This window comes from Trichoplusia ni, chromosome 4 (assembly GCF_003590095.1).
Source record: "Trichoplusia ni isolate ovarian cell line Hi5 chromosome 4, tn1, whole genome shotgun sequence".
NCBI lineage: Eukaryota > Metazoa > Arthropoda > Insecta > Lepidoptera > Noctuidae > Trichoplusia > Trichoplusia ni.
The window spans coordinates 16,910,302-16,936,204 of NC_039481.1; the positions used below are offsets into that span (position 1 = coordinate 16,910,302).

Consider the following 25,903-nt stretch of genomic DNA (forward strand, 5'->3'; position numbering starts at 1 on the left):
GCTATCTCAGGACTCAAGATATAATCAACAAACTATACCCTGTTATGGCTCACCTGATACACTTTGTCGTAGATGTTATTGAAATCTCTTTTAACTTAATAAATACCTATACTTAATTAAATGTACCTGTGTTCATGTATCCGGAACCTGGTGAATACCACGGAACCAGTTCATAACTATATTTCGGTTGCCAAGTTAAAAATATTTTAAGTGTTGCTATCAAATAGTATACCAGAGGTTAGCGGTGAATTGATGACAAGAATTATTTGAATATATATAAGAAAGATATGCTTCACCGTTGGTCCTACGTGGCGGCACTATATGTGACCGCCTAGCTTCAATCTTAATATGAAATAAAGCACGCTCTAAACTAGAAACGGACGCGTGTAATACAAAACAAGGACACAGGGCGCGGGGTGCGGGCGCGGACGAGGGCGCGGGCGGGGGCGCAGGCGGGGGCGCGGGCGGGGGGCGCGGCGGGCGGCGGGGGCGCATCACTTGATGGAGCACGTGAACTGCGCGCGCAGCCGCCGCAGCGACGACGCCGAGTCGCTCTGCAACACAAGCAGGCGCGGTCAGCGCGGGCCGCGGGCGCCGCCGGAGTGACGTCACGCGCCCACCTTGTGCGCGCTGCGCAGCGTGTCGCCGGCGGCGGCCGCGTTGTCGTTCTCGAGGTCGGCGCGGGCGGGGGGCGCGAGGGGCGCGGGGGGCGCGGCGCCCGCGTTGCCGTTGTCGTCCGGCTCGGAGCGCGACGCGCTGCCCGAGCTCTCCCAGCAGCCTCCCGAAGCGCCTGCACATCGCGGGTAGTCATCAGCGGACGGGACAACTTCTCAAAGTGATATACTTACACAATAGTAGAACAGCGAGAGCTGGAGAGCAGCGCCGCCAGGACACTGGTTACTATCTAAGTCTTGTTTATAATCACCAAATATGTGGCGCACAGCGTCGGACAGGCGGTTCGGTAACGTACTGTCGGTGTGGTCGGTGCGGCGGCTGAGCGACAGGCTGGGCGAGGAGTGCACGAGCGCGTCCGACGAGTCCAGCTCCAGCGACGACTGCGACGCGCACGAGCCCGCCGAGCGCGACGACGAGCGCGAGCACGCGCGCGCAGAGCCCTCCGACTCGTCCGCGCCCTGCTCCATCATCTCCTGCAGTATTACACGGGGACGCCATTCATTACTCATATCTTTATATCATATTTATGACTAGCCGTTGCCCGCGACTCCGTTTGCGTGGGCTTTAGTTTGCAGCGCGCGGTAGTTCATGTTTCGGTGGAAACGCCAGGATAAATGTAGCCTTGACCCCCCACCCCATAACCAGTAGATAGCTTGGAACCAGGAGAAGGAAAACTGTAGGGGGCTCGCAATTAAAGTCGGAGTCTAGAGTCGAGCCGAGCTCAGTCCTAAAATGCAGGACTCGAGCGACGAAATTGAACTCGAACCTTAAAAAGAGCTCGAGTCTTCTTCAAACTGTTCTGCGAAATGCTGAATGTTATTATTTATAGTTTATATAGGTACATACTTCTATACCAATATAATGAAGCCGAAGAGTTTATTTGTTTGGTAGAGCGCGTTAATCTTTAATTAGTACGAAAAATATTTTGGTAAATATAACTTGATCCAATTAATAAAACCGTTCTTTTTCTACATGAGGATTTAGTAGAAGTCTTAAAACAATTTGTAAAAAAGAAATGAGCCCAAAATAACAAAGCACTTTGAAGATAACGATGTTTAAAACTGGTCCCTCGGCATCGCTGCCGGCTGGGTGTGTGCCCAAGAGGCTGGCAGCATTATCACGTTAAATGGCAATGCTAATTCTCTGAGCTAGGTAAAGGTAGGCTTTTGCCTGTTGTTTTAATTATTGTTTATGTTTATACGTATATAGAAAATAACAATAAATATAGAAAAATCCCGAACAGCTAAAACTTTAGTCAGTTACATTGGATATTGTCGTGACCATCGATAATACAGTACTCAGGGCTGGAACTTCATTTCTGAATCGCTAGGTAGCGATTCAATCGCACTCTCGTTGAAGATGATAATTTTAGACAAACATATTGTGCTTCTTCATAAAAAGTATCCTATTGTTATGTTTAGATTTGGATTTAACTTTTGAGCTATTCCCAATAGTCCTGACATTTCATTAAGTCGGGCATTGTGTACATACGTATGAGTGCGGCGGCTTGTCGCTGTGTGCGCTCGCCTCCTCGCTGGAGCTACCGCGCGGCCAGTCGCCCTCCCGCTCTGCAACACAACACACGCGCCGGTGAGAGCTGCTGCCGGGCCCGCGCCCCCGGGCCCCGCGCCCCGGGCCCCGCGCCCCCGGCCCCGCACTCACCGGCTTGTTTGTGCGCCTGTACTTTGTGTTGCAGCAGCGGGTAGAAGCCGCGCGCCGTAGCGTTGTGCGGCTCGTACTGCAAGATTAGCCGGCAGTATTTTAGCGCCTCGGCGTACTGGCGACGCATTATGGCTGACAGGAACTGTAATAAGAAAATGAAAAGTTATTTGAAAAAAAAAACTATTCGCCGATGAGAGAATGCGCCTCAAGACGCGACTCTAGCCGAGCTCTATGCAGTATTAAACCCGAACTATCGAAAGATGTACCAGAAATGAGGTGATCCGGCAGAGAACCAAGGTAACAGATATAGCCGACTGGATTAGCAAGCTGAAGTGGTAATGCGCTGGCCATATTAGCCGCAGAGCCGATAACCGTTGAGGAACACAAGTTCTCGAGTGGAGACCGAGTCTCGGCAAACGTAGTGTAGGACGTCCTCAGGCACGGTGGCGTGCTGGATGCAAGCAGCCGAAGATAGATATCGATGGCGTGCAATTGAAGAGGCTTATGTCCAGCAGTGGACGAATATGGGCCAATGATGATGATGATGATGATCAAAAATTGAGTCGTTTTATTTTCAACTGACCTTCAATCTTTACTTACTTCGCCACTACTATACTTAATAGTTGACTACCACAGTTGGTACAAGAGGAACTTTAAAAAGTACAGATATCTTGGTGGTGGTCGCGCCTATACCTATGTGAGAAAAGGAGAAAACTTGATCGTTTGTGAAGGCCAAAGGCAGAAATAATGTCTGCAGAAAAAGTAAACAGTATCGCAATGGAGTAAAGCCACGAAACAAGATTAGCCGTTCAGAAGGTCTTGATTATAAGTCGCAGTAGAACAGAAAACTTTAAACATAAGGGAGTACTGATACTGCGATACCTGGTCTGAATTGTCTGTGTCAGACAATGCAGCGATTGTGTTGTTTTTTAACCCACTATTTAAGTATTCTTGGATTGCACACCTACCCACGAAAAGTCGCGCAGAGTGGGTTTGCCGTGGTGACCTCAATCACTCGACATGACATGATAGCTTACCTCCGCGAGAAACTCGCTGGGGGCGGACAGGGTCTCGTTTCCATCGGAACAGTCCTCCGGACTGGTCGAGTGACGGTTTCCGGCGTCCATGGCGTGCGGCGGCGCGAGCGGAGGCGCGAGCGGCGGCGCGGGCGGCGGGGGAGCGCGGCCGGCGGGGCGCCGCGCCGCGGGCGTCGACGCGCCCGAGTCCGTGTCGAGCGAACGCAAGCGGAAATGCTCGCTTGCAGGGCGATAGTGCTGCGGGGGCGCGGCGCCCGGCGCGGGCACCGTCACCACCAGGCGGCGCGACGGCGGCGAGGCCGGGGGCGCGGGCGCGGGCGCGGGGGGAGCGGCCGGCGGCGCGGGGGGCGCGGGCGGGCGCGGGGGGCGCGGCGTGGTGCGCGGCCCGCGCCGCTGCTCGCTCAAGCGCAGCGCGGCGCGCGACGCGGTGTCGAGCCGCGCGGGCGGCGCGGGCGGCGGCCACGTGGCGCGCGGCCAGGCGGGCGGCGGCGGGGGCCGCGCCGGCGCCGGCCGGTACAGGCGCGCGTTGGGCACCGGCCGCCGGAACACTCGCTTGCGGCGTCGTCCGCGCCCGTCTCCGCCGCGGGGCTCTGCGCGTTTCGGTCGCGACTTCGACTTGGACTGGCAGCCGGGGTACCTGCGGTGAGCGAGCGGTCAGTCGGGCGCCGAGAGAGTGGCTCTCTCTGGGCGGGCGGACAAGCTTACAGGCGCGGGTTGGGCTTGTACTGCGGGCGGGCCCGCAGTCGCGCGGGCGCGAGCGGGGCGCGTGGCGTGTGGCGCAGCTGCCTCGGTGCGCCCAGGTCGATCACGTCGCCGGCCTCCGACTCCACCTCGCGTTTCGACCTGAGTAGATGTCAAATAATTAGGTTTTTTTCGATATTATAATTATTATCTACCTATTTAATTATACTTTGAGCTGGTCTAGTCCAGTAGGGTTCATGTTGAACAGTTTTAAACCAAATTAAATATCTTTGTTGGCTCAAAATGTGATAGGTACAAGAAATGAAAGCAGTAAAAGAACAGCATTTAAATTCGTTGGAAAGGTATGTGTACAAATCAACATACAATTACCTACATATAAGTCAGTCTAGGTGTAATAGACTAAAATGTGTCATAAAAGGAAAATTTCTTATTTAATGGTAATAATAACTCTAAACGGCAGTTTAAATTAAAAGGTATAACAATTTTCAATATGTATGGAATAATAAATAACGCAAACCTACTTTGTAAGTTAACACTCATTTAAGTGATAGGATTCAGTTGAGTATTTCTTTAGCAATTCGTTATTTATAAACGTATTTCACTAGCCACTGTCTTCCATATGTTCAGCACTTTCTAAAGCGTAAGTGTCTGAGGTTATAATGTTTCGGTGAAGAATTGAAGATGAGGGGAGCCATATTGGACTGCACGGATAGCCTGGTTGTCGTCACCACGTGCTGGACGCGTCGTGTCGCGGGTTCGATCCCCGCGTAGGACAAATATTTCTGTGATCTACAAATACTTGTTCTGAGTCTGGGTGTCATTCTGCATGTGATTTAAATGTTTGTAAAGCTCCCTGCGACACAAAAACCAAATTCCTTAGTGCGGGAGTCGTTCAAAAAAATATTTGACATACTTTATACATTTTGACTCTAGGTAATCTAAGACAAGCACGCGTAGCTTTTCGTTTTCTATTGTTAGATTTCTGATCAAAGAGTTGAATATATTGTTTAACGAATTTGGACATCTCCGTGATGTAGAGGCCGGGGTAAGGTTTTCTGATTTAAAGATACAGGTCTACGTGAATCGCATTTTTTCTGTGCGAGAAATACCCGTCAAAGTTGTAAGAAATAGCCCTCTATTTTCATCAGTTCAAAACAATAAATAACCCGAGCAGCTGTAAAAAGCAATAAAGCCAGGATGAATCAAATGTCACTGTCGTTGGTGAGCTCTTAACGCTTGTGTGTGTCGTGCGCGCACCGTGGCAGCCTCCGGTGCGGCGCGCTGCTGGGGCGCAGCAATATGACGTCGGCGGCGCGCGGCCCCGCGCGGGCTCTGCAACAAACAGCGCGCGTGAGCGGCCACAGCGGTCGTGAGTCTAGTAATAATAGACAATGTTACTTTAAGTGTGCGGGAGACACAAATCGGGCATCGGGATGGTGCAGGAGCGCACGGGCCCCTAACGGTAGAAAACCTCGCTACAGTTGTGCCCTTACCACTAAAATAATTTGTATTTGTCTCAAGAATGCTTGTTTCAGATACTTTAAAAATATACCTGTAGCTGTACCTTTACCTGTACCCCTATGTAGTCGTGTTAAGCCAGCTAATGGGATTATGTAGTCTGAGCGCGGGCTGGCCTCGGACAGGGCGGCGACCGTCATGCGATGCTATCTATACTAAATATCTACTCTTTCGTCTCTAATATAAATGAGCGACATCGCTTTCATTGAGCTAAGGAGCCTTCTCTGAACAGATCAGCCAGCTCGGCCGCAGCACGCCACCTCCACGACTCGAGTCAGTGCTACTACAGACTCAGCCCAACTTTGTCATTATAAAATAGCTAGCAAGGCATTTCAAATTGCATGATTATTTGATAAACGATATAATATTTAGTATATGATCAATATTCTATAGTACTAGCTGACCGCAAACATTCTTATGCCATATGAAAAAAGCAGATGACCGATTCTCAGACCTACCCAATGTGCACACAAAATTTTATGAGAATCGGTCAAGCCGTTTCGGGAGAGTTCAATAACGTACACCGTTTACACGAGAATTTTATATAAGTATTACATATACAATCAACAGGTATAGGATTCTGACACGTTATCGTTATTGGGAATCGTTGGAATCCCTACTATAGATACCGGAGTTGTGCGAGTAATTATGTGAAACAACCGTATATTTGCTCTAAACGAATATTAGTTAGCACATTCTAGCCAATTGCCAGCGGGATTGCCTGAAAAAATTGTCTAAGTATACAAATTTGGAATTTTAGGTGTAGGTAAAGTTGGCCCCTTATTGGGTGCGAAATATCCGCCCCTTAATATAGTATACTACATCTTGTCCTAACAAGTAATGCACATTATGGCAGGGCCCCGATTTTGATATTTACGATAGTCGTTGAATGAATGGCAATTGCATTAAATTCGCACTATTTGTATTTAGTATAAGCATTTTTGTAACACTTGCTTAAGATAATAGAAATAGTTACACGTATTTTAATCCAACTGCCATTCATTCATCAGCCATAGTAAATAGCAGAATCGGGGTCCTCTGGGCTGGATTAAGGGGAGGGCAACCGGGGCGAAAGCCCCGAGGCCTCCACATCTATTGTGGAGGCCTTTGTTGCCCCGAGGCCTCTGGACAACTAAATCCAGGGAGTCGTGATCCTTTACAATTGTCGATGAATGAATGGAAATTGGATTGAAGTTGTCACTATTCTTCTGTTTGCATAATGCTTCTAGGATTGTTCAAAAAAATTCAGTACGGGGCAGAACACTCACTGTCTATAAAGTTAATTTCCAAACGTTTAATAAAAAATGTTTAGAAAACAAATATGTAGTATTTTTCCATTTACAATCATCAATCACTAACATGATGTAATAAATTGTTGGACTAGTATAGGAATGTGTGTCTACAATACTACATGAAATCGCGAGTTAGCGTAGCCGCATTGAGAATCATAATAAACAATAACAAATGGCGTCGCGGTCATCGTGGACATCGTGGTCGCCTGGAGCGGCCACCGCGCGGGGCCAAGCGACGAGTAGCCGCCTCGTTCCGTATCTGAAGGTGCGTTTAATATTGGTAGCGGTCCCTAGCAATATACGCAATAAACGGTTTTGTTTACAACTACACCTAAGTTAATGCGTTTTATAACATGTTCACACAATAAGTGGTTGCAGTCGGTCGCAGGCCCCGAGCTATCGAGCAAGCAGGCAGCGGCGGCGCCTGGCAACCGCGACCACCACCGCCACCAGCTGCTACTCCCCACGCTCACCAACTACGCACCACAAACATGTAATCATGTTTTGTTGCAGTTTTTTTGTACCCGACTGCAAGCACATGAAGCACACATATTATAACACCTTACAGTTTCCAGGTATTACGGTGGGAAGCCGCCTTTTATCTTAAACTTTTTTATTTACTCACTTGAATTTGACTAAGTTTTAGTTTTCTTACTCTGTCTAAATTACCTACGCACTTTCATCCAAAGACGACACAATACATATTTTAGAGTTGACAAACGTATCTAGTACATTAGGTATTCGGCATGATGGTAAATTAAATAGGACAGCAGTTAAAATGTCCCAAATCAGGCGCGTGCAATAGTAACCATAACAAAAGCACACTGGGGTGTATTGATTGCGGAGCAACAGATAGCGGGCGCGCGCGGCGCGACTTACTTGCGGAACGGGCGGGCTGCGAGCGGCGCGCGGGGGCGGGGCGGGCGCGGCGCGTCGTGCCTGCGCGGCCACTCCCGGCGGACTGCGCGGGTCTCGGCTGCGAAGAGGGACCGCGCATGCTCAACCCTCCTTATTCCCATTCGACCATACTCCCAGTCGTTTACATCATTTGCACAGTCTTATCAAACATATCAACTTTATTTAGTTACGTAAACTGCTGTCCAGGTCACACAGAGTACGACCTACCTGCATTAATGATATTTATTGGGTGAGCGTATAGCATGGTGTTATATAATCCGAGATACGAGTCACCGTCGGTTGTTGATCATGTTATTGACATGTTTGAGACTACATTTATAAGGTAGATAAAGCTATTAAATTCAAAAGCACTCACGTTTTAGACACAGACTTTGTTTTAATAACCATTATTTCTAAAGCATTAATTTTTTACAATAAATTTATCATATTTTTATAAATTTGTTAATTTTCTTTCCACAAGTCACAACGTCCGGACATAAAATTAAATTGAGAAATTTCTCAATTGACAAACAATTGAATAGACATTTCCCGCCGCGAGCAAGCGATCCATGGCGAACCAATCGCATCTCGCCTCCTTGCATGGAACCTCCGTTAGGACTTGTGGAGACGAGCTTAGCGAACTGCCACTGTTGAGTTGGTAATTTGTGAGGATGTTGTATAAGTATTACTATAGGTAAAATGTGAGTACTTAGAAGTTGGTACATCTCATTAATGAAGCTATTGTATTTTTAACTAGCTGTTGCCCGCGACTTCGTCCGCGTGGTTAGAAGATATAAGTTATGATTGATACCTACCCTATTTTTTTCACATTTTCCATTGTATCTTCGCTCCTATTAGTCGCAGCGTGATGGTATATACCTATATACCCTATATTATAGGGTTATAGGGCCTATAACCTTCCTCGATGAATGGTCTATTCAACACCAAAAGGATTTTTCGATTTGGACCAGTAGATCCTGAGATTAGCGCGTTCAAACAAACAAACAAACAAACTCTTTAGCTTTATATATTAGTATAGAAGTACAGATAAAGAGATCGGTGTAGTCCTACATAATATTGGTTAACGCTCAATTCGGTTGTGTCGCTTCTACACTCTCTTCCTGCGTCCTGACATTGGTACCCCGTACCTACCGTACTTTTATGAATTCAGAAAATGTTATGCCCGTCAATCCAAAGCTTCATAGTCATAGTCTGAGGCGCTAATTCCTGTCATACCCAAACAATAAAATGCATAAGTTATTTGACTAAATCCAATCAAAATCAAAATCAAATCCAATATTAAAAAGTGAGAAAGATTAAAAGCAAGACAATAAATTGTATGGTAGTGGGGGCTAATAACATCACTACCTTGTAAAAGCGTACTGGTAAGTGACGTCACACGAGATTACAAACCACTGTACCCTCGTAAATAAATAGGTACATATTATCCAGTATTTTTTAGAAATCTCTCTGACGGACTATACAACTTTTTCTTCAAATACAATTTTACTGCTTGTGTTTGATGCTACCTCACGCTCAATCTTTTTGTACCCAGAAAATTAGTATTTTAGTTAATATACAGAGAATCTGATGAACCTCGAACGCTGCGTGTGAAGAAGTTGTTACTGGTGTAAACTATTTTATATGTATTGACGACCTCCGTGGTCGAGTGGCGTAAGCACCGGTTTCAAGGTGTCGCTAGCTCTGAGGTCCCGGGTTCGATCCCCGGTCGGGTCAATGTAAAAATTCACATTTTTACATTGTCTCGGGTCTGGCAGGGTGTTTGTGGTACCTTCGTTGTATCTGGATTCCACAACACAAGTGCTTTAGCAACTTACTTTGGGTTCAGAACAATGTATGTGATGTTGTCCGCATTTATTATTATTATTATGTATACGGGTACAGAAAACATTGTGAACGTGAACTGGGTCTAGGTATTTTAGTGGCAGCTTTTTCTAAAATTAATTTACTTATTTTCCATTTAGGTACACAAACAACTTAAAATCACACTTAATTCGAAAGAGGTGTGCAAAGGTACCGACTGCTTATTTATTAAGAAATCTCTTTCAGCAGACCTGTGAAATTACAAGGATATTGGAAATTATTTTAAAAGACTCAACGTATTATCGGCGTATTCAAGCTTATTTCAATTCTTTTGCTAGTTCTCTTCTTCATTTCGTATCGTAGATCTTACGTGCCTTTATACATCCCTGAAAACATCTTAGGTGATAGAATCCTCATTTAATAGATATGTGTTAAAAAAATAATAGATATATACGCAAGCAAGAGAGTGAAGACCTTTAGCCAGCACTAAAGGTGGTAACAGCACGTGAGAACCTGAATGTTGCAAAGATAGTAAAAATAAGTAGTCAAAAGTTTATAAATTCTATGATAAATTGCATTGTTATCAGTGTATCAGGGCAAAAAAAAAACAGGTGTTTTCACAGCCATGAAGCTTTTTGATTCCAAGGAATTTGTTAAAAATATAAATGACTAGCAGTTGCCCGCGACGTCGTCAGCGTGGTTGGAAGATATAAGTTAAGACACCTTGGTTTACAATATCACAATTTTCTTACGGAACGTTAATATTTTTGAAATAAATTATGGCCTTTGTTCAGCGGGGATAATGTAGCTTCTCAACAGTGAAAGAATTTTTCAAATCGGACCAGTAGTTTCGAAGCCTATTCGTGTCAAAAAAACAAACAAACAGTCAAATATTTCCTCTTTATAATATTATTATATATTATTGATGTTTATCGAATTTCGATCTCCCTTTTAAAGGGGTGTATTAAACCTACACACGGGCCTTAACCAAGTGTGTAAGCTTGGGAAAATATAATGAAATATAATTTATGATGATGATGGTGAAGCAAAAAATTTACGAGTGAGACGACATGTATTTAGTAAGGTAGCTTTCTGTGTAAAAGTCTTGTCTTGTCTTGTAAAAGTGGGAGCGTGGATTTGGGCATTTGGAGGGTATTTAAATTAGGCTGAAGGCTCTTAGGGACCACACCAGTAGTAGATATCACAATAGGCAAAATTTTAACAGTATCCACCTGCCACTGTCTTTTTATTTCGGTGGCCGATTTATTGATTTTACAAAAAACTAATATGTCGGGCCTGTTATATATTATATTATATTATTAGTATAGACCACAGCTTTCAGTGTTGTCTATAGTCTATTTATTTTAAACCGTGCAACGCACAACCAACGACCGCTTTTTGTACCGGAACTATGCTACCCACCCGTGGCCAAACCACTTCAGTGTAGACCGTAGTGTAGACCCATACGAATAATAATTAATAAATGACATCACGCGTTAGATCCTTGGTCTCTGGTATAATGACTTTCTGGCATTTGACACATAGATGACAGCCACTGTCTGTCACTACATACAACATCAGTCCGTTGCCGAAATGGCTGAGTTGTTGTTTGTGCCGTTCAAAAAAGCATCGGAGGTAGATATTGTAAAACCATTAAGAAATTTAATCCATTCGACGTACAATACGGGGGAGCATCATGAAGATTACACTGAAGCTCTAAACGAGTTAAGTCGGCTGAGAGCTAGCGCGATTTGGAAAATATTTGAGAAGTCCTCTCTAGATATTGTCTACAGGTAAATACTGTATTTATGTTACGTGAGTCACCCATGATAGTTGAATCATTGTTAACATAATTAATAAAGACTCACATCTCTCGTCTTAAATCGGTTCTAGATATAATATGATAAATAACTATTTTAAAGTTGTTATTTTGTGTCTTTCTCGCCCATACAAACAAAGGATAACTCGCATGTAACACCCATAAAAGCCATTAAGGATTGCTGGTCCGGCGCCACGACTCGCGGGCCGCGCTCCTCGCGTACCTGATCTGATTACTCTGTCCACAGCTACTATGACCAGCTGGCGTCCCTGGAGAGCAAGATCCCGCCGCAGGAGGTGCAGATCCCTTTTAAGTGGAAAGATGCCTTTGACAAAGGGTCACTATTTGGAGGTCGGATGAGCCTGAGTATGTAGCTTTTAATTTCATTTGACTAAATAATCATATGTACTGTTAATTAAATCTACTAAGGTGTTATAATGTAAAATTCCTAATGTGGCTTAATAATTCACTTCCTGCCAAGTTATCAGCCAGTAGTTAGAACATAAAAGATACTTTTTTACAGAAACATTAATATAAATATTGCATGTGATAATTATTTTCCTAATTCCAGCAATTAGCTCTCTTGCATATGAGCGCATGTGTACACTGTTCAACATAGCTGCGATGCAGAGTGTGATTGCCTCCCAGCAGCTGCCGGACAGTGAGGACTCCTTGAAGACTGCAGCAAAACTATTTCAGGTACTTCTTAGTTCATATCAGCTTAATTTCATTCCTCTCTGAATTTGAAAGTTGTTATACTTATTTGTTTACTTTGCAAGACATTTCCCTCCACATTGGCAGTGTTCATGCGTGTCTGTGCTTCAAAGGACTGTATTTATCTATTTAGAGGCATGTCATTTGCTTTGGCATAATGAATTCAATAAAACAGCTTGTGTCATGTTGCAGCAAGCTGCCGGTATTTTTGCATACCTGAAAGGCAACATAATGATGGCAGTCCACCAGGAGACCACACCGGACCTCAACCCTGAGACTCTGGACGCCCTCAGCAAGCTCATGCTGGCACAAGCCCAGGAAGTCATTGCCTTCAAGAGCATTCGGGGTGAGTTCCAAACACCTTTGCCTGCACCTATTAGTTTTTTTAAAAAGAGGATAGAATTATTTATAAAGCATGTTCACTCTTTAGACAACAAAAGCCACTTGCACAGCAGTAGAGCAAAGATATTATTCCCATGTATTGATTCCCAGAACTTGTTGATACATTTAGCTATAATGACCAACACACATGTGTTCAATGAATGCATTGGATTTTTTTCTTTAAAGAAGAAATAAATAAAATTGGAAAACATCACCACATACATTGTTCTGAACCCAAAGTTTTTTCGCCACATACATATAACAATTGATCAAAAAAAATATATCAAAAGTTTTCACTTCATACTAAAATAAAAAGTTGCTTTCTTTGACCCTATTTTCCTTTGTATGCTTGAATCTTTACAACTACTCCATGGATTTTGATGCGGTTTAACATTATCAATACAAAATAAAGAATGTTAAAGAAATTCTTTTGTGTATATTAGCATTGCACCCCTTTGAAGCTGGAGCGGATCACTAGCTTATTCATATTAAATAATAATAAAAAAAACTGCTTGGTAGTTTAAATTTACAATGGAGCACACATAGATTCTACCAGTACCCAAGTGCTTTTGCTGTGGAGGAGAAATAGCGCAACAAGCCTCCGCACGCTGTCATGACGCCGCCGTATCCCGCGCCGTACATAGATATTCACGCCGTACAAATAATAATAAAATAACTTAATTTGCATCTTACAGTAATTTGACAATAGGTTCACAGTAGAATAGCAGAAGAGGTATCAGCGCCCACCCTTCAGCTTACTAATTCAAGATACATTTCCCAGACTGCGAAACTATTTTGTTTTTAAATTTATCACAGATTAGAAGTATAAATCTGTGATAAATGTGTTTTTTGGATGTGTGTGTATGTGCCCGTGAATGAGTGAAGGAGTAGAGTGTGTGTGTGTGTCTGTTATATACACTTGTCATACAGGGCTCTAATGTAAAAAGGAAAATTGCTACATATTACACTCTTGAGAACCTTCAAAATATGAAAAGGTGAAAAATTAAAATGTAAAAAAAACATTAATTATTCAGAAATAATTAATGGCGGAGCTTGTGGCTACGCTATAACCGCATAAGTGAAACGATCACAGGTAAAGCTATGCTTGACGCGGTTGGTCCGTAGATGGGTGACCATCTTTGTCATAACGAGTTCCTCCTTGCTTCGGAAGGCACGTTAACTTGTGGGCCCCGGCTGTTATTCATACATCTTTGACAGTCGTTACAGGTAGTCAGAACCTTGATAAGTCTGACAACCAGTCTAACCAAGGGGTATCGTAGGTCAGATAGGCAGTCGCTCCTTGTGAAACACTGGTACTTAGCTGAAACCGGTTAGAGCGGTAGCCGACCCCAACATAGTTGGGATAAGACTAGGCCGATGATGATTCATAAATTTTACGAAACCATAATTCAATTGAACCATTCAGTGCGAGCTTACACGACTGCGGTTGTAGACCACTAGGTGACTCGTCGCGGTGACATTTCATTGCAGACGGCATGAAGGAGGGCATGGTGGCCAAGGTGTGCTCACAGGCGGAAGAGCTGTACACGGACGCCGTGCGCGCCATGCAGAAGGAGCAGCTCAAGCCGCTGTGGGACCGCGAGTGGATGCCCATCGTGAGTAGCGCGCCCCCGCCCCGCCCCGCCCCGCCCCGCCCGCCCCGCTCACACGCCCTCTGCGCAGGTGACCGCCAAGCAGACGGCGTTCCGCGGGCTCACGCAGCTGTACCAGAGCTACGTGTGTAACGCCAACAAGGCGGTGGGCGAGGAGATCGCGCGCCTGCAGCTGGCTGAAGAGCTGCTGCGGCGCGCCGCGGGCCGCGTGGTGCAGAGCGGCTTCCTGCTGGAGCAGGCGGGCCGCGCCGCGCGCGCGCTGGCCGCCGCCGTCAAGGACAACGACTTCATCTACCACGAGCGCGTGCCCGACGCCGCGCAGCTGGAGCCCGTCCCGCGCGCGCCCGTGGCCAAGCCGCTGCCGCCGCCCGAGCGCTGGGCCGCCGACAAGGACCTGTTCGCCGCGCTCGTGCCCGTGGCCGTGCACCAGGCGCTGCAGACGGCCGCCGCGCGCCGCGCAGACCTCGTGTCCGCCGAGATCAACAAGCTGCGCGACGCCACGCAGCTGCTCAACAGCGTGCTGGCGTCGCTCAACCTGCCCGCCTGCCTGGAGAGCGGCGCCAACGGCGGCGAGCTGCCGCCCTCCATCCGCGCCAAGGCCACGGCCGTGAGGGCCGCCGGCGGCCTGCCCGAGCTGGAGCGCCTCATGGCCGAGCTGCCCGAGCTGCTGCAGCGCAACAAAGACATCCTGGACGAGGTAAGCTGCGCCGCCGGGGCCCGCGCCCTGTCCTCCGCGCCATGGCCCCTCGCCTTGTCCTTCGCGCCATGGCCCCCGCGCCCCGCCTCACGCGCGTCTTTATTGTAGGCGGAGCGCATGCTGCGAGAGGAGGCGGAGGCGGACGGAGCCCTGCGGCAGCAATTCGGCTCGCGGTGGACCCGCACCGAGTCCGCCAAACTCACCGAGGCGTTCCGCGCCAACGCGGACAAGTACCGCCAGATCATCGACAACGCCGTGCGTGCAGACAACATCGTGCAGCAGAAGTTTGCTCAGCACCGCGAAAATATCGAACTGCTCAGCGGCAGCGAGGGCGACATGACGGCCGGCGTGCCCGACGGGCCCGACACGGGCGACACGACAGACGCGGGCGGGTCCGCGGCCGTGACGCGCCTGCGCGAGCTCATGGCCGACGTGGAGTCGGTGAAGGCCGAGCGCGACGCCATCGAGGCCGAGCTCAAGGACGCCACCGTGGACCTGCGGCCCGCCTTCCTGAGCGCGCTGGCGGCCGACGGCTGCGTGGACGAGCCCGCGCTGTCGGCGGGCGCGCTGGGCGCGCTGCTGGCGCCGCTGCAGCGCCGCGCGGGCGACACGCTGGCGCGCCAGGAGCGCCTGCTGGCCGCGCTGCAGGCGGCGCACGCGGCGCTGCCCGCCGCCGCCGCCCGCCCCGCGCGCGCGCAGGCGCTGGCGCGACTGGCCGCCGCCGCCGACGCCTTCCAGGAGCTCACCGCCAACCTCAACGAGGGCATCAAGTTCTACAACGACCTGACGCAGGTGAGCCCCGCCGCGCCCCGCCCCGCCGCACCCCGCTCGCGCCTCCCGCCGCTGACGCTCGCTCTTGTCGCAGTTGCTGGTGGCGTTCCAGAACAAGGTGTCGGACTTCTGCTTCGCGCGCAAGACGGAGAAGGACGAGCTGCTGAAGGACCTGACGCAGGAGGCGGCCCGCGGCAGCGTGAGGCCCGCGCCTGCGCCGCCGCAGCATCACGCCACCGAGGTCGGCCTGGTTCCTCTACACCCCCATACTCTATAGACCAAGGCAGAAGCCGTTCAAATAATAGAAAGTAAAAGTACTTATAGTAGGGTGATATTTGGATGTTATGCTAAAATAGGATAAAAAAAAAACTTATTTTTAATCAGAAAAAATTACAGTCCTTTCGGAACATACAGAACATAATAAGGTAAGTTTTCAAGAAATTTCGTTGTAAAAAAATGATTTTGAACAAGATACAAATAAGATAAAAAACAAAAACATGTTTTAACGAATTTTTCACGTGAACTTTGAAAAAATCGTATTAAAAAATGTAGTTCTTTTTTTAATTACCTACAACTTCAGCATTTAATTTTTTTCTCTAGGACTGGTTTTGTCTGAAGTTTGAAAAATACAATATTTAGCAAGACTTGGTGGTAAGACTTAAAAAAGAAAATGTCCTCTAGAGACTAAAATATTTGAATTTTATTTTATTAGTATTTTTAAGAAACATTTAATGGGCGATTCATTTTACAGGTGAGAGTTACTTATATGATATGGATATTTTACCTCAATTATGGTAATAAACAAATGACAACTAAGTTTATCTGTTACCGTCGATATTCTTTACTCTTTTTACATATTTTACAAGTGCCTAAGGGAACAGAGTACAGCAATGACATATTGATAATCTAGCATTTGCAAAATAATACAAATGAATATACGGTCCACAGCCGGCAGCAGTGGCGCGGCGCGAGCCCCCGGCGCGTCCCCCGCCACCCGCGGGCGCGGGCCCCGCCGCCGCGCCGGGCCCCGCGGCCGCCGCACTGCCGTACCCCACGCAGCCGCAAGGTGAGTGTCGGGCGGGGCCCGGGGCGCGCGCGGGCCCTGCTGACGCTAGCGTGTTGCAGGCATGCCGCTGCCGCTGGGCGCGGGCTACCCGTACTACGCGGCGCCGATGCCCGCGCTGTACAACCCGTACGCCACGCTGCCGTACCCGCACCACGCGCGCCTGCCGCCGGCCGCGCCCTACCAGCCCTACCAGTACCCGGCCGCGGGCCCGCACGCGCCGCCGCCGCCGCCCGCCGGCTACAACCCCTACCCGCCGCAGTAGCCGCCCCGCGCCACCCCTCACTGTTTATCTATTGAATTTCTAATAATAATCCCCGTCGACGCAGACGACTATAATTGTTTATGAAGAAAATGTATAAATGTTGATGATTCGATCATTTTATTGAAAGTTGCGGGAGAATAGCTATAAATAAGAGTACGCTCGGCCGCGCCGTGATGCCTGCTAGAGCTCACGGGGAGTCGGGCCGCACGCTGGTGCTTGTAAGAATAAATCTAATTGCATATATCAACAACCTCATAATTATGTCAAAATATTTGTTATTTTTCATGCAATAAAATGTAGAAGAATATTATTTTATTAATAAATAAATGTTTCATTGATCCCCGACACTTAAGACCTGGAAAATATCGACTACAAAAGTATTAAAGCTTTGAACACAATTGGGCATCGCATCATGTAGCACTACAGAAACGCATTATAGTATTAAATGTGTTGACGGTGTTACAGAATAGGCTTAATGCTATAATTACTCTTTATTTATTTAGGACACAAGACAGTTACATATTTTAACTTATTACTAAACAATATAATAAGTTACAAGATACTAAACATGTATCTCCATTATATCTCCATCTATATCCACAAGTTATTGAACGAAATTAGGGAAGCTTACAGCAATTGAATGAACCCTTGAGTTGCGAAGTGAATAATAGAAAGAAACGAGTCGATAGTCAAAATTCTATTTTTTTTTTTCGAAATTTTCCTATTTTTTTTACGTGACCTCATGGTTTTTTGGTAGAGCAACAATTTTTATCCCGGAAACAATTTCACCCGAGCGACCATTTTGAAAATATAAATATTTTTTATAAAATAAAATAAACTTTAAAGTCGAAAACGGTGCGTCGTAGGGCCATGCTTCTAAATGGTTGCTGCAGACAATGTCAACCCGATACTGCAAAAAATTCGAAAAGATTCTTAAAAAATCGAGCATTTTTCTAATTCCTTTTCCATGGCGCCCCTAAGGCTACACTCCAACCGATGTCTGCAATATAGTTTAGTAATGTATACTTATTTTTTCTTTCGTCTCGCAAACATAACGGAACTTACGCGTGACGTCACAAACTCTGTAATTAAGTTAATGTCATAATCATCTATTAATAAAATTTACTCGCTGTACTTATCTCTGACCTCATGACCATCAGCCTCACTCACAGCTTATTAGGTACAGCTTTGTGCACTCATTCCTCATCACCGGCTCATCATCCTGGGTTTGGCAATTGGTTGATCATTGTAACCTCGTGAACGTTAACTTTATCATTTTATATTGATCCATAGTTGAGTGGTGGAGCTGGCCTAGTTTGGACCAGCTAGTGTTCATAGTCTATTTGATAAGTAATTATTATAATCCAAACCATATAATCATTATTTGAAAAATATGTATACTATTTTAGTGCATGTAATAATTATAGCTGGGTCCCAAATCCTCTCTTTACAATGGCCGATGAATTGGATTAAATTTGCATTAATCGTATTATTGGAAAACATAATAATTGGAAATTAGTAAGGGCGACACTGCCCATTCATAAATGTTACTGAAATAATAATATTTACCCCAACTTGGCATCACTGTGCATCTAACCATCGAAACAGTCGCCAATATATTATTTTGATTTCAGTATAAAAATTTACAGGTAAAAGGTCGATTGATTAAAACCAGCAATATTATCACATAATTGTTGCTATTTATTAAATTATAACATCTAAAGTTCGCAGTAACACTTGATTAACGTAAGTAAGCGGTTGGCTTGACTAATACTTGGGCGCGGGGGACTCCTCCTTCGAGTAGTCCCGGACGGGCGAGTAGAACTGAAACACAACACGTTGTAATCAATAATGTTATAAGACAAGCTAATAAACAGTAACAGTCCTAAGTATTGGGCTCCTTCTTTTATTAACTAAGTGTAATAAGAGATTTTAACAATAATAATATAAAAATGCTATTACTCTGTCATATTAATTTTAGTAACAGTTTGTATCAAATGGATAACAAGTGTGCAAGTGTTACCTTGTACTGCTTCGCCCTGTACTCCTCCCAGGGTTCGGGGTTGGACTTCTTGTTCCAGGACACGTCAGGGTTGCGCGTGGCCAGCCTGCCCAGGTAGAACACGGCTCCTGCGCACCCGATGCCCACGCACACGTACAGTGGGATCAACTGCGGACATCACGGGAAAATTAATTTTACGCTTCTTGGAATAATATCCTAAACACGCAAAATAATATGATTATAACTTATTATGATTATTCTGTAGCTGCATATAATTTTCAGGGCAAGTTAAAACTAATCGATATTCCAGGCCACCAATGAATAAATACCAAATGATGAGCGGCGGTGTTTGACGTCAAACACCTTTTCTTTCTTTCTTACTGGATTCATATCTATCAGAGCAGCATCAAGTTGCAGTACCCCAAACAGTAACAGAACAGATGATCGTGCTCATAACAGACATATATTATGTCCTGGGTGAGAATCAAACCCACAACCTCTGGTAGAGCAGTCAGGGCCACTAGCTAGACCAACAGGCTTGTCTAAATAGGAGAATTAAGCCCAGATATGACTGTTTACTGTTTATTTCATAAGGGCACAATTTACAAACATTCATAGTTCACATAAATGTTTGTCCAACAAGATCGAAGCCGTGACAACTCTACCACTCGGCTATGCTAGCTTGTTTGAAATAGTCAGTCCAGGAGGTAGGTACCTGCATATATCTGATTTAATCATTGATTTCCCTTTAAGTGTAAATAATGCTAGCTAAGGGTGGTGGCCTGTCCACTATGTGTGTTTAGCTGTGTTGCTTAATTTTTTTTTAAAGCAACATATATTTATTGTCGTGGAATACATAGAATTGTTTGAAATTTGATTTAGACCTAACTGTTGCCCGCAACTCCGTCCATGTGGACTTCAGTTTATAGCACAGCGGTTCCCATTGCCCTTGGAATATCGGGATAGAATGTAGCCTAGACTACCACGTACATTTTCGTTACTTTGTTATTCGAAAAAAAAAAACATTTTTTACATCATAAATTTCAAAATCATAGTTCATTCCAAAAAAAGTTTGTATAAACTTTGATTGAACCCCATTGAACTCCCATACGACATTATTTTTTTCATTTACAAAGTAGCCTATGTCCTTTCTCACGCTTCAGCCTATTTGTGTAAGAAATTCATTACAATGAGTTCAGTAGTTAGTAGGTAGTCAGATAAAATTATTTTCGAATTTATAATACTAGTATGGAAGAATAGATTAAACCAATTTATTAGCAGAAGTTTCATTTAAGATTGATGTCTACTAAATACAACATTTTAGTTAAGAATCGAATATGATTTAATTTTATAATTAAATTATGCCTGTAGTAGGAAACATTGATAAGTTCTATACTATATGAGGCGGCGTCGCGAGTCAGTGCGCCTCCTGGTGACCACAATAGTCCCCACTCTGTAGCTTGAAATACTGGACACACAGCAATGGACAAATAAAAAATCGATTAATATTCATCATCAGCCTTGTATTAGGTCTCCCTAGGTAAATGGCATCCTCACTTGTCTGTACCTTAGTATGTAACTATGTTTTGTTATATGTATGACATTGCAAGAGGAATATCCACTAATGATTTCTGATGTGTAGAGTGTTAGATAAGCCGTGAGCACGGAGCTCAACTTGCCACTACTACCTATAGCATGCATGTTATATACCTAGTCTTATCTTATAATTATTGATGTAATGTTTTATTGTAGGACAAACATTTTGAATGAATGGAACAAGTTAATCACAGCATCAAACAAAAGAGGGTTATGTATTGTACTACTACCGTATTGTTTATTATAGCATGCTGTGTATTATGATAAGACTTGATTTCTTATAACAGATCTTAAAGAGATCAATTATGTCTTAATTGTTAACAGCAATTTTATTTTACGAAATAAAAAATAAGAGACCTACAATAAAAGGTACGACACAGAATAATAAAAACAGTAATACTTTATCCAAATCCCAAGTCACTCAAACCTTAGTAACAGTTTAAATATAATAATTTACACAGCCATCATTTTAACTCATTCCATAAAACTATGAAATTATATCATTTTCCACTCAATAATGCTTATAATATTTTATTCTTGTCGATTACAATCTAGGACAATGATAACTACTTGCTACTTGGCAGTTTTTAACATAATATTGGTTTCAACATAATGTTTTGTATATATTGGTAATGGTATCTTTTATTGTATCAGAAATAAGTGAGCAACGTCTTACCTAATGAATATAAAAGATAAACACAAGAAAATCCCATGATAACAAAATGTTGAGGTTAATTATGTAAGAAGCGAAATTGGAGAGACGTAGTAAACAATTATAAATTATTACTCACAGCTTTGTGCTTCTTCAAGCTTTCAAGTGACAGGCCCTGCATTTTAAAAGTTTTTTAGTAATAAATAGCAATCACAATTTGCCTAGTAGGCAGAAAAGAAATACAATCGATTCACTGCAGATTACAAGTGCTGAAAAAATCTGACAACCTCGCATGCAAGGTGTTGCCAACTTTACCAACTATTACCAAGCTAAGTTAGTATTCCCACATCATTATTTTTGAACAAAATTGTTCTTTTTCCCACGTTTTGTTACACTCACTCTCTGTGTGTTTGCTTGTTTGTTTGGCGTTCCGGTTGGATTTTTGTAACTTTTGTAAATTTTGAGGCACTCTCCGATAAGCCAGCAGGCTGCAATTTTCAGGATAGCTTCAAAATCAAAACCCGATGCTTATGCAATTTACAACTCTATAAACAGCTGGACCGATTTTGATAAAATTTGAATATAGTGACATTTAAATGTGGGTAAATAGATTTTTTAAATTAATTCAACGGAACAAGGGTGACTCTTTCGTATTTTTATAAAAAAAGGGGAACTAACTATTGTATTATAATAGAAACCAAATATTTATAATCGGGCCTATGATCGCTGTTGATTAAGAAATAAATAAATGCGGATAACTATGCTATGGAATTCAGATACAATGAAGGTACCACAAACACCCAGACCCGAGACAATGTAGAAATATGAATTTTTACAATCTGGATAAAGTCCAGAGCCCAGGGTTTAAGCTTGTGCCATAAGATTTTTGGATGTGACAAGAATTGAATACCGACGTTTAATAACTTTTTTAATATTGTACTGGTAACACGCAAATAATGTCAAACAAATCAAATTTTATCAAATATAATGCAATAAACTTTTGACAAGTGCAGCAAAAGATTTTATTGTATTGGTATAACCTATTTTAATGATTCGGTGCTATTTATTGTGCAATTATCTTTTTATTAGCTGAAGGAAACAGTACGCTTTCAAAATGAGTTTTTTATTGTGAGTAATGGTATTTTGTATTACCATATCTATTTTTAACTAAACGTCTTCAGTTCTCTTACCCTGACGACTTGTTTACGTCTGCTAAAAAGTTTTAAAGTGTATTTTGGTACATGTAATTATTTAGAAGCAATAAAATGTTCGGTACACAAACAATAACATAAGTCTGTGATAGGAATTTGTTTTTGTTCTATCAGTTGGAGCTGCAAACAGGATAGCGTATCCTGCCCTACCACTGACAATGATACACTTATTGACTGATAACATTACATACTCTATTAGAAGTGCAATATTTTTTAAACTCACTCCGTAAAATGTGTTATGTTGCAGTGGGAGTAGATCAAACAAGACATTCAAACCAAAAAAGAATATTCCTGAAGGCACACACCAGTACGACCTGATGCGCCATGCGGCAGCCACGTTAGGTTCCGGCAACCTGCGGCTCGCCGTCATGCTGCCGGAGGGCGAGGACCTCAATGAATGGGTTGCTGTCAACAGTTAGTATTGACTATGTTAACAACACTGGCTCATTCAAATAGATATACAACTGACCCTGATTGTTATTAAAGAAATGTAATAGTTTTATGACATTTGAACATTGACAGCATACTTGCCTCTTTTAGACAATGCACTATTGCTACTATACAAAGATTGGAGTTGTATAGGTGGAAGGGGGTAGGCCATTGTGTTTGTGGCATGAAACAATCATCACACTCATATATGGTGAACAATCCATTGTGAGTTTGTGAGCCACCATGCTGCCGTGTATGCCTCACTCTAGATAACTATTATCAGCACACATCCGCTTGCTTCTTTGTTATTCATTTTGTATTTTGCCATGTTAAGGTTGAGGATAAACACTAGTTTATTTAATTTCCTTATAACTGTTGACTATTGTGAGTATGAATTACTATGCTATGGTATGATCATTTTTGCTTTTATTGTTTGTAACCTATTCATAATTTGTTATTATAATCAATGAAATAATGTGTAGTATTTTCAAAGCAATTTGTCATTTGTTAATAGTTGTTATTATGAACGAGACAAGTAGGATTGTGACTATTACACAAAATCAACCTTAGTATATGGTACCATACACCCTGTATGTACAAAGTTGCAAAAACTACTTCCGATAAAATAAAACACACTTTCAGAGCAAGACAAATTTAATGAAATCTTGTGGCAGTGTCATTGTTTGTTGGAAAATCTTAACACTGCCATTCAGAAAATTGCTCTTAATGCACAACTCTATCTATTGAGTGGTGACCAATCTATATTAACAAAATTTTAAAATGCCAATGGCAGATTCTATCTTAACACTAAATACTTTGTAATCAGACTTTTTACTTACCTGGGTAGTGAAGCGCAGCACTTGGGTAGGGGAGGTAAGCTCCCCTACCCAAGTGGCAAAGAGGGCTTTAACTTATCTTCAAGAAAGAGGACCTCTTTTGTCTTTGAGACTTTAGAGGTAATATGAATACTAGTGCTCTGTTGATAACAAACTTAATTTTAGTTTTGATTCAGTGAAGACCAGCCTATAGAAGACCCACTGCAGGGAACAGGTCTTGAGTATGTACACAGAGGTTTACAAAGGCAGACAGAATATTTTTTTATTTACACGGGTATGTTTCTTGGGACTTTGTAGACAGTATTCTGCAGACAGGACATTTCTTATAATATAGATAACTGAACTCCATATGAGGCACGATGATGATACTACAACTTTGTTGGCAGCTGTAGACTTCTTCAACCAGATCAACATGTTGTATGGAACCATCACGGAGTTCTGCACAGAGGAGTCATGCGCCGTCATGTCGGCGGGCCCCAAGTACGAGTACCACTGGGCGGACGGACACACTGTCAAGAAGCCCATTAAATGTTCAGCGCCCAAGTACATCGACTACCTCATGACATGGGCGCAAGATCAGCTCGACGATGAGACGCTGTTCCCGTCTAAAATAGGTGGGTCGCGGGCTCTGTGGTGCACATTGTGACAACTATTAATCATACTGAAACAAGTGTATGAAAGATGTTTTGTCTTACTGCCAGGTGTGCCATTCCCGAAAAACTTCTTGGCGATGGCAAAGACGATCCTCAAGCGGCTGTTCCGTGTGTACGCACATATCTACCACCAGCACTTCCCCGAGGTGGTGCAGCTGGGCGAGGAGGCGCATCTCAACACCTCATTCAAACACTTCATATTCTTTGTACAGGTACCATCTGAACCCTCCAATCATGTTACTGTATTGTTTAATTTACGGTTATTTATTTTAAAAAGTGATTGTTCTTTATTTAGGAGTTCAATCTCATCGAGCGACGGGAGCTGGCGCCGCTGCAGGAGCTCATCGAGAAGCTGACGGCGAAGGAGGCGCGATGAGGTGGTCGCGGGCGGAGAGGCCGCGCGTGTCCGGGCTACCTCCACGCGCCATTCCTGGAGGTGGCCCTCACACGGTCCAACATGCAACTGTTTTATTTGCTTTGTTGTGTTAGTTATAGCTCTTGTAAATGTTTGTCGACTACCTTATTCTATTACTGTCAGAGGTTACTTCAACAATACTAATGCTCGAACTTACTAATGTAGTGTTTAAGATGCTAGTGTAATGATTGAAATGTTTGTGATATGAGTGTAGTGGCTGGTTCATAACGAGCGCAGTCACAGTCCTGCTCTCCATTCGTGAAGCGCATGTCTCGCTGACAGGGACCGGGCTATAAAGGAGGCCTGCCTATGTAATTAATTATAATATATAGATGCAATTTATCTTTGGAAGATATTTAGATTTGATACATGAACTATAATAGTATATTTAAGGCACACTCACAGTGATTTGGACAGTCTGTCTGCTGAGGAAATCATTCTTCATGAATATATTGTTTGACCGGAGAGAGCGCCTCGCTCAGCTTGTGCTATTCACTAAGTTATTTATTACATTCGATGGGCTTGAGGGTTTGCCTGTCTAAAGTATTTATTAGTTTAAATCTAGTTTTTTTCTGTGAGTCTCGGCATGGACTCGCTTATATTTATCGTTTAAATTAATGCAATAATAATCTCTGTAGAGTTAAATTTTTAATGTAGATTTTATGTTTTGTGCATTTAATATATTTTGATTTCGTTTTCCACCATATCGATCTATATTGCGACTGACAAGTGATGTATTTAATTTAAAATTAGACAATTTCTAAATAAAAAATAAGTTTTCATAACTTGTTATTTTTGTATTACACCTTTAAGCTGTATGACGAGGTAGTAAAGCGGCTGGGACGTATAGCAGGAGTCGCAGGTTCAGGTCTTGTCTGACACTATTTATTTAATCTACACTCCCATAATAAAAAATAGGTAGTAATAAAATCGCAGACTCTACGCGATGATGTAGAAAGAAATGAACCCATTAAAAGAAGATCCAGTAGGTACTGATTTGACGAATGCATGTGGTGGTGATGAGCGACGTCAATATTATGTATTTTATTGCGGTTAGTAAGCATAGTAGTAACCATTTAAATCGGATAATCGTCTCCTTTAGTGTTTTCTAACATGTATCCTGCATATACAGACGGCAATCCGTAACATTTTTGTAATATGTGTAGATAGGGGAGTCAT

General features: G+C 43.7%; 4 protein-coding genes across 4 annotated transcripts; 2 read left to right on the forward strand and 2 right to left on the reverse strand.

Moving 5' to 3' along the window:
* Nucleotides 1-457: 457 nt before the first annotated feature.
* On the reverse strand, nt 458-8,567 carry LOC113493151 (COPII coat assembly protein sec16-like). Its single transcript, XM_026870974.1, has 9 exons — nt 7,766-8,567; nt 5,334-5,408; nt 4,080-4,217; nt 3,375-4,011; nt 2,338-2,479; nt 2,167-2,243; nt 926-1,148; nt 621-826; nt 458-554 (listed from the first exon to the last, which is right to left on the reverse strand). The coding sequence occupies exons 1-9, from the start codon at nt 7,903-7,905 to the stop codon at nt 495-497; spliced, it is 1,698 nt and encodes a 565-aa protein (XP_026726775.1). The 5' UTR covers nt 7,906-8,567; the 3' UTR covers nt 458-494.
* Nucleotides 8,568-11,125: 2,558 nt separating this feature from the next.
* LOC113493341 (programmed cell death 6-interacting protein) lies at nt 11,126-17,253 on the forward strand. The gene is made up of 10 exons (XM_026871275.1): nt 11,126-11,400; nt 11,674-11,792; nt 11,998-12,125; nt 12,333-12,486; nt 14,013-14,137; nt 14,205-14,831; nt 14,940-15,623; nt 15,697-15,843; nt 16,551-16,668; nt 16,728-17,253. Exons 1-10 carry the CDS (start codon nt 11,153-11,155, stop codon nt 16,928-16,930), a joined length of 2,553 nt encoding a protein of 850 aa, XP_026727076.1. The 5' UTR covers nt 11,126-11,152; the 3' UTR covers nt 16,931-17,253.
* A 1,355-nt stretch (nt 17,254-18,608) lies between these two features.
* Nucleotides 18,609-21,486, reverse strand: LOC113493342 (cytochrome c oxidase subunit NDUFA4). Its single transcript, XM_026871276.1, has 3 exons — nt 21,320-21,486; nt 18,954-19,100; nt 18,609-18,754 (listed from the first exon to the last, which is right to left on the reverse strand). The coding sequence occupies exons 1-3, from the start codon at nt 21,359-21,361 to the stop codon at nt 18,698-18,700; spliced, it is 246 nt and encodes an 81-aa protein (XP_026727077.1). The 5' UTR covers nt 21,362-21,486; the 3' UTR covers nt 18,609-18,697.
* A 636-nt stretch (nt 21,487-22,122) lies between these two features.
* LOC113493343 (MOB kinase activator-like 1) lies at nt 22,123-25,509 on the forward strand. The gene is made up of 5 exons (XM_026871277.1): nt 22,123-22,308; nt 22,639-22,805; nt 24,043-24,270; nt 24,358-24,521; nt 24,605-25,509. Exons 1-5 carry the CDS (start codon nt 22,295-22,297, stop codon nt 24,683-24,685), a joined length of 654 nt encoding a protein of 217 aa, XP_026727078.1. The 5' UTR covers nt 22,123-22,294; the 3' UTR covers nt 24,686-25,509.
* Nucleotides 25,510-25,903: the final 394 nt, after the last annotated feature.

What these genes read in the sequence shown, in the direction of transcription:
- LOC113493151 (XM_026870974.1), bottom strand. Translation starts at nt 7,905, where the DNA reads ATGGGAATAAGGAGGGTTGAGCATGCGCGGTCCCTCTTCGCAGCCGAG. An exon ending in CCAGCGAGTTTCTCGCGGAG is followed by an intron (nt 2,480 to 3,374) that starts GTAAGCTATCAT and finishes TTCTTATTACAG; the next exon opens with TTCCTGTCAGCCATAATGCG. An exon ending in ACAAGCCGCCGCACTCATAC is followed by an intron (nt 1,149 to 2,166) that starts GTATGTACACAA and finishes GTAATACTGCAG; the next exon opens with GAGATGATGGAGCAGGGCGC.
- LOC113493341 (XM_026871275.1), top strand. Translation starts at nt 11,153, where the DNA reads ATGACAGCCACTGTCTGTCACTACATACAACATCAGTCCGTTGCCGAA. An exon ending in CTGCAGCAAAACTATTTCAG is followed by an intron (nt 12,126 to 12,332) that starts GTACTTCTTAGT and finishes GTCATGTTGCAG; the next exon opens with CAAGCTGCCGGTATTTTTGC. An exon ending in CGCAGCATCACGCCACCGAG is followed by an intron (nt 15,844 to 16,550) that starts GTCGGCCTGGTT and finishes TACGGTCCACAG; the next exon opens with CCGGCAGCAGTGGCGCGGCG.
- LOC113493342 (XM_026871276.1), bottom strand. Translation starts at nt 21,361, where the DNA reads ATGCAGGGCCTGTCACTTGAAAGCTTGAAGAAGCACAAAGCT. An exon ending in GCTTGAAGAAGCACAAAGCT is followed by an intron (nt 19,101 to 21,319) that starts GTGAGTAATAAT and finishes TGATGTCCGCAG; the next exon opens with TTGATCCCACTGTACGTGTG. An exon ending in ACAGGGCGAAGCAGTACAAG is followed by an intron (nt 18,755 to 18,953) that starts GTAACACTTGCA and finishes GTTGTGTTTCAG; the next exon opens with TTCTACTCGCCCGTCCGGGA.
- LOC113493343 (XM_026871277.1), top strand. An exon ending in TGAATGGGTTGCTGTCAACA is followed by an intron (nt 22,806 to 24,042) that starts GTTAGTATTGAC and finishes CTTTGTTGGCAG; the next exon opens with CTGTAGACTTCTTCAACCAG. An exon ending in ACTTCATATTCTTTGTACAG is followed by an intron (nt 24,522 to 24,604) that starts GTACCATCTGAA and finishes TTCTTTATTTAG; the next exon opens with GAGTTCAATCTCATCGAGCG.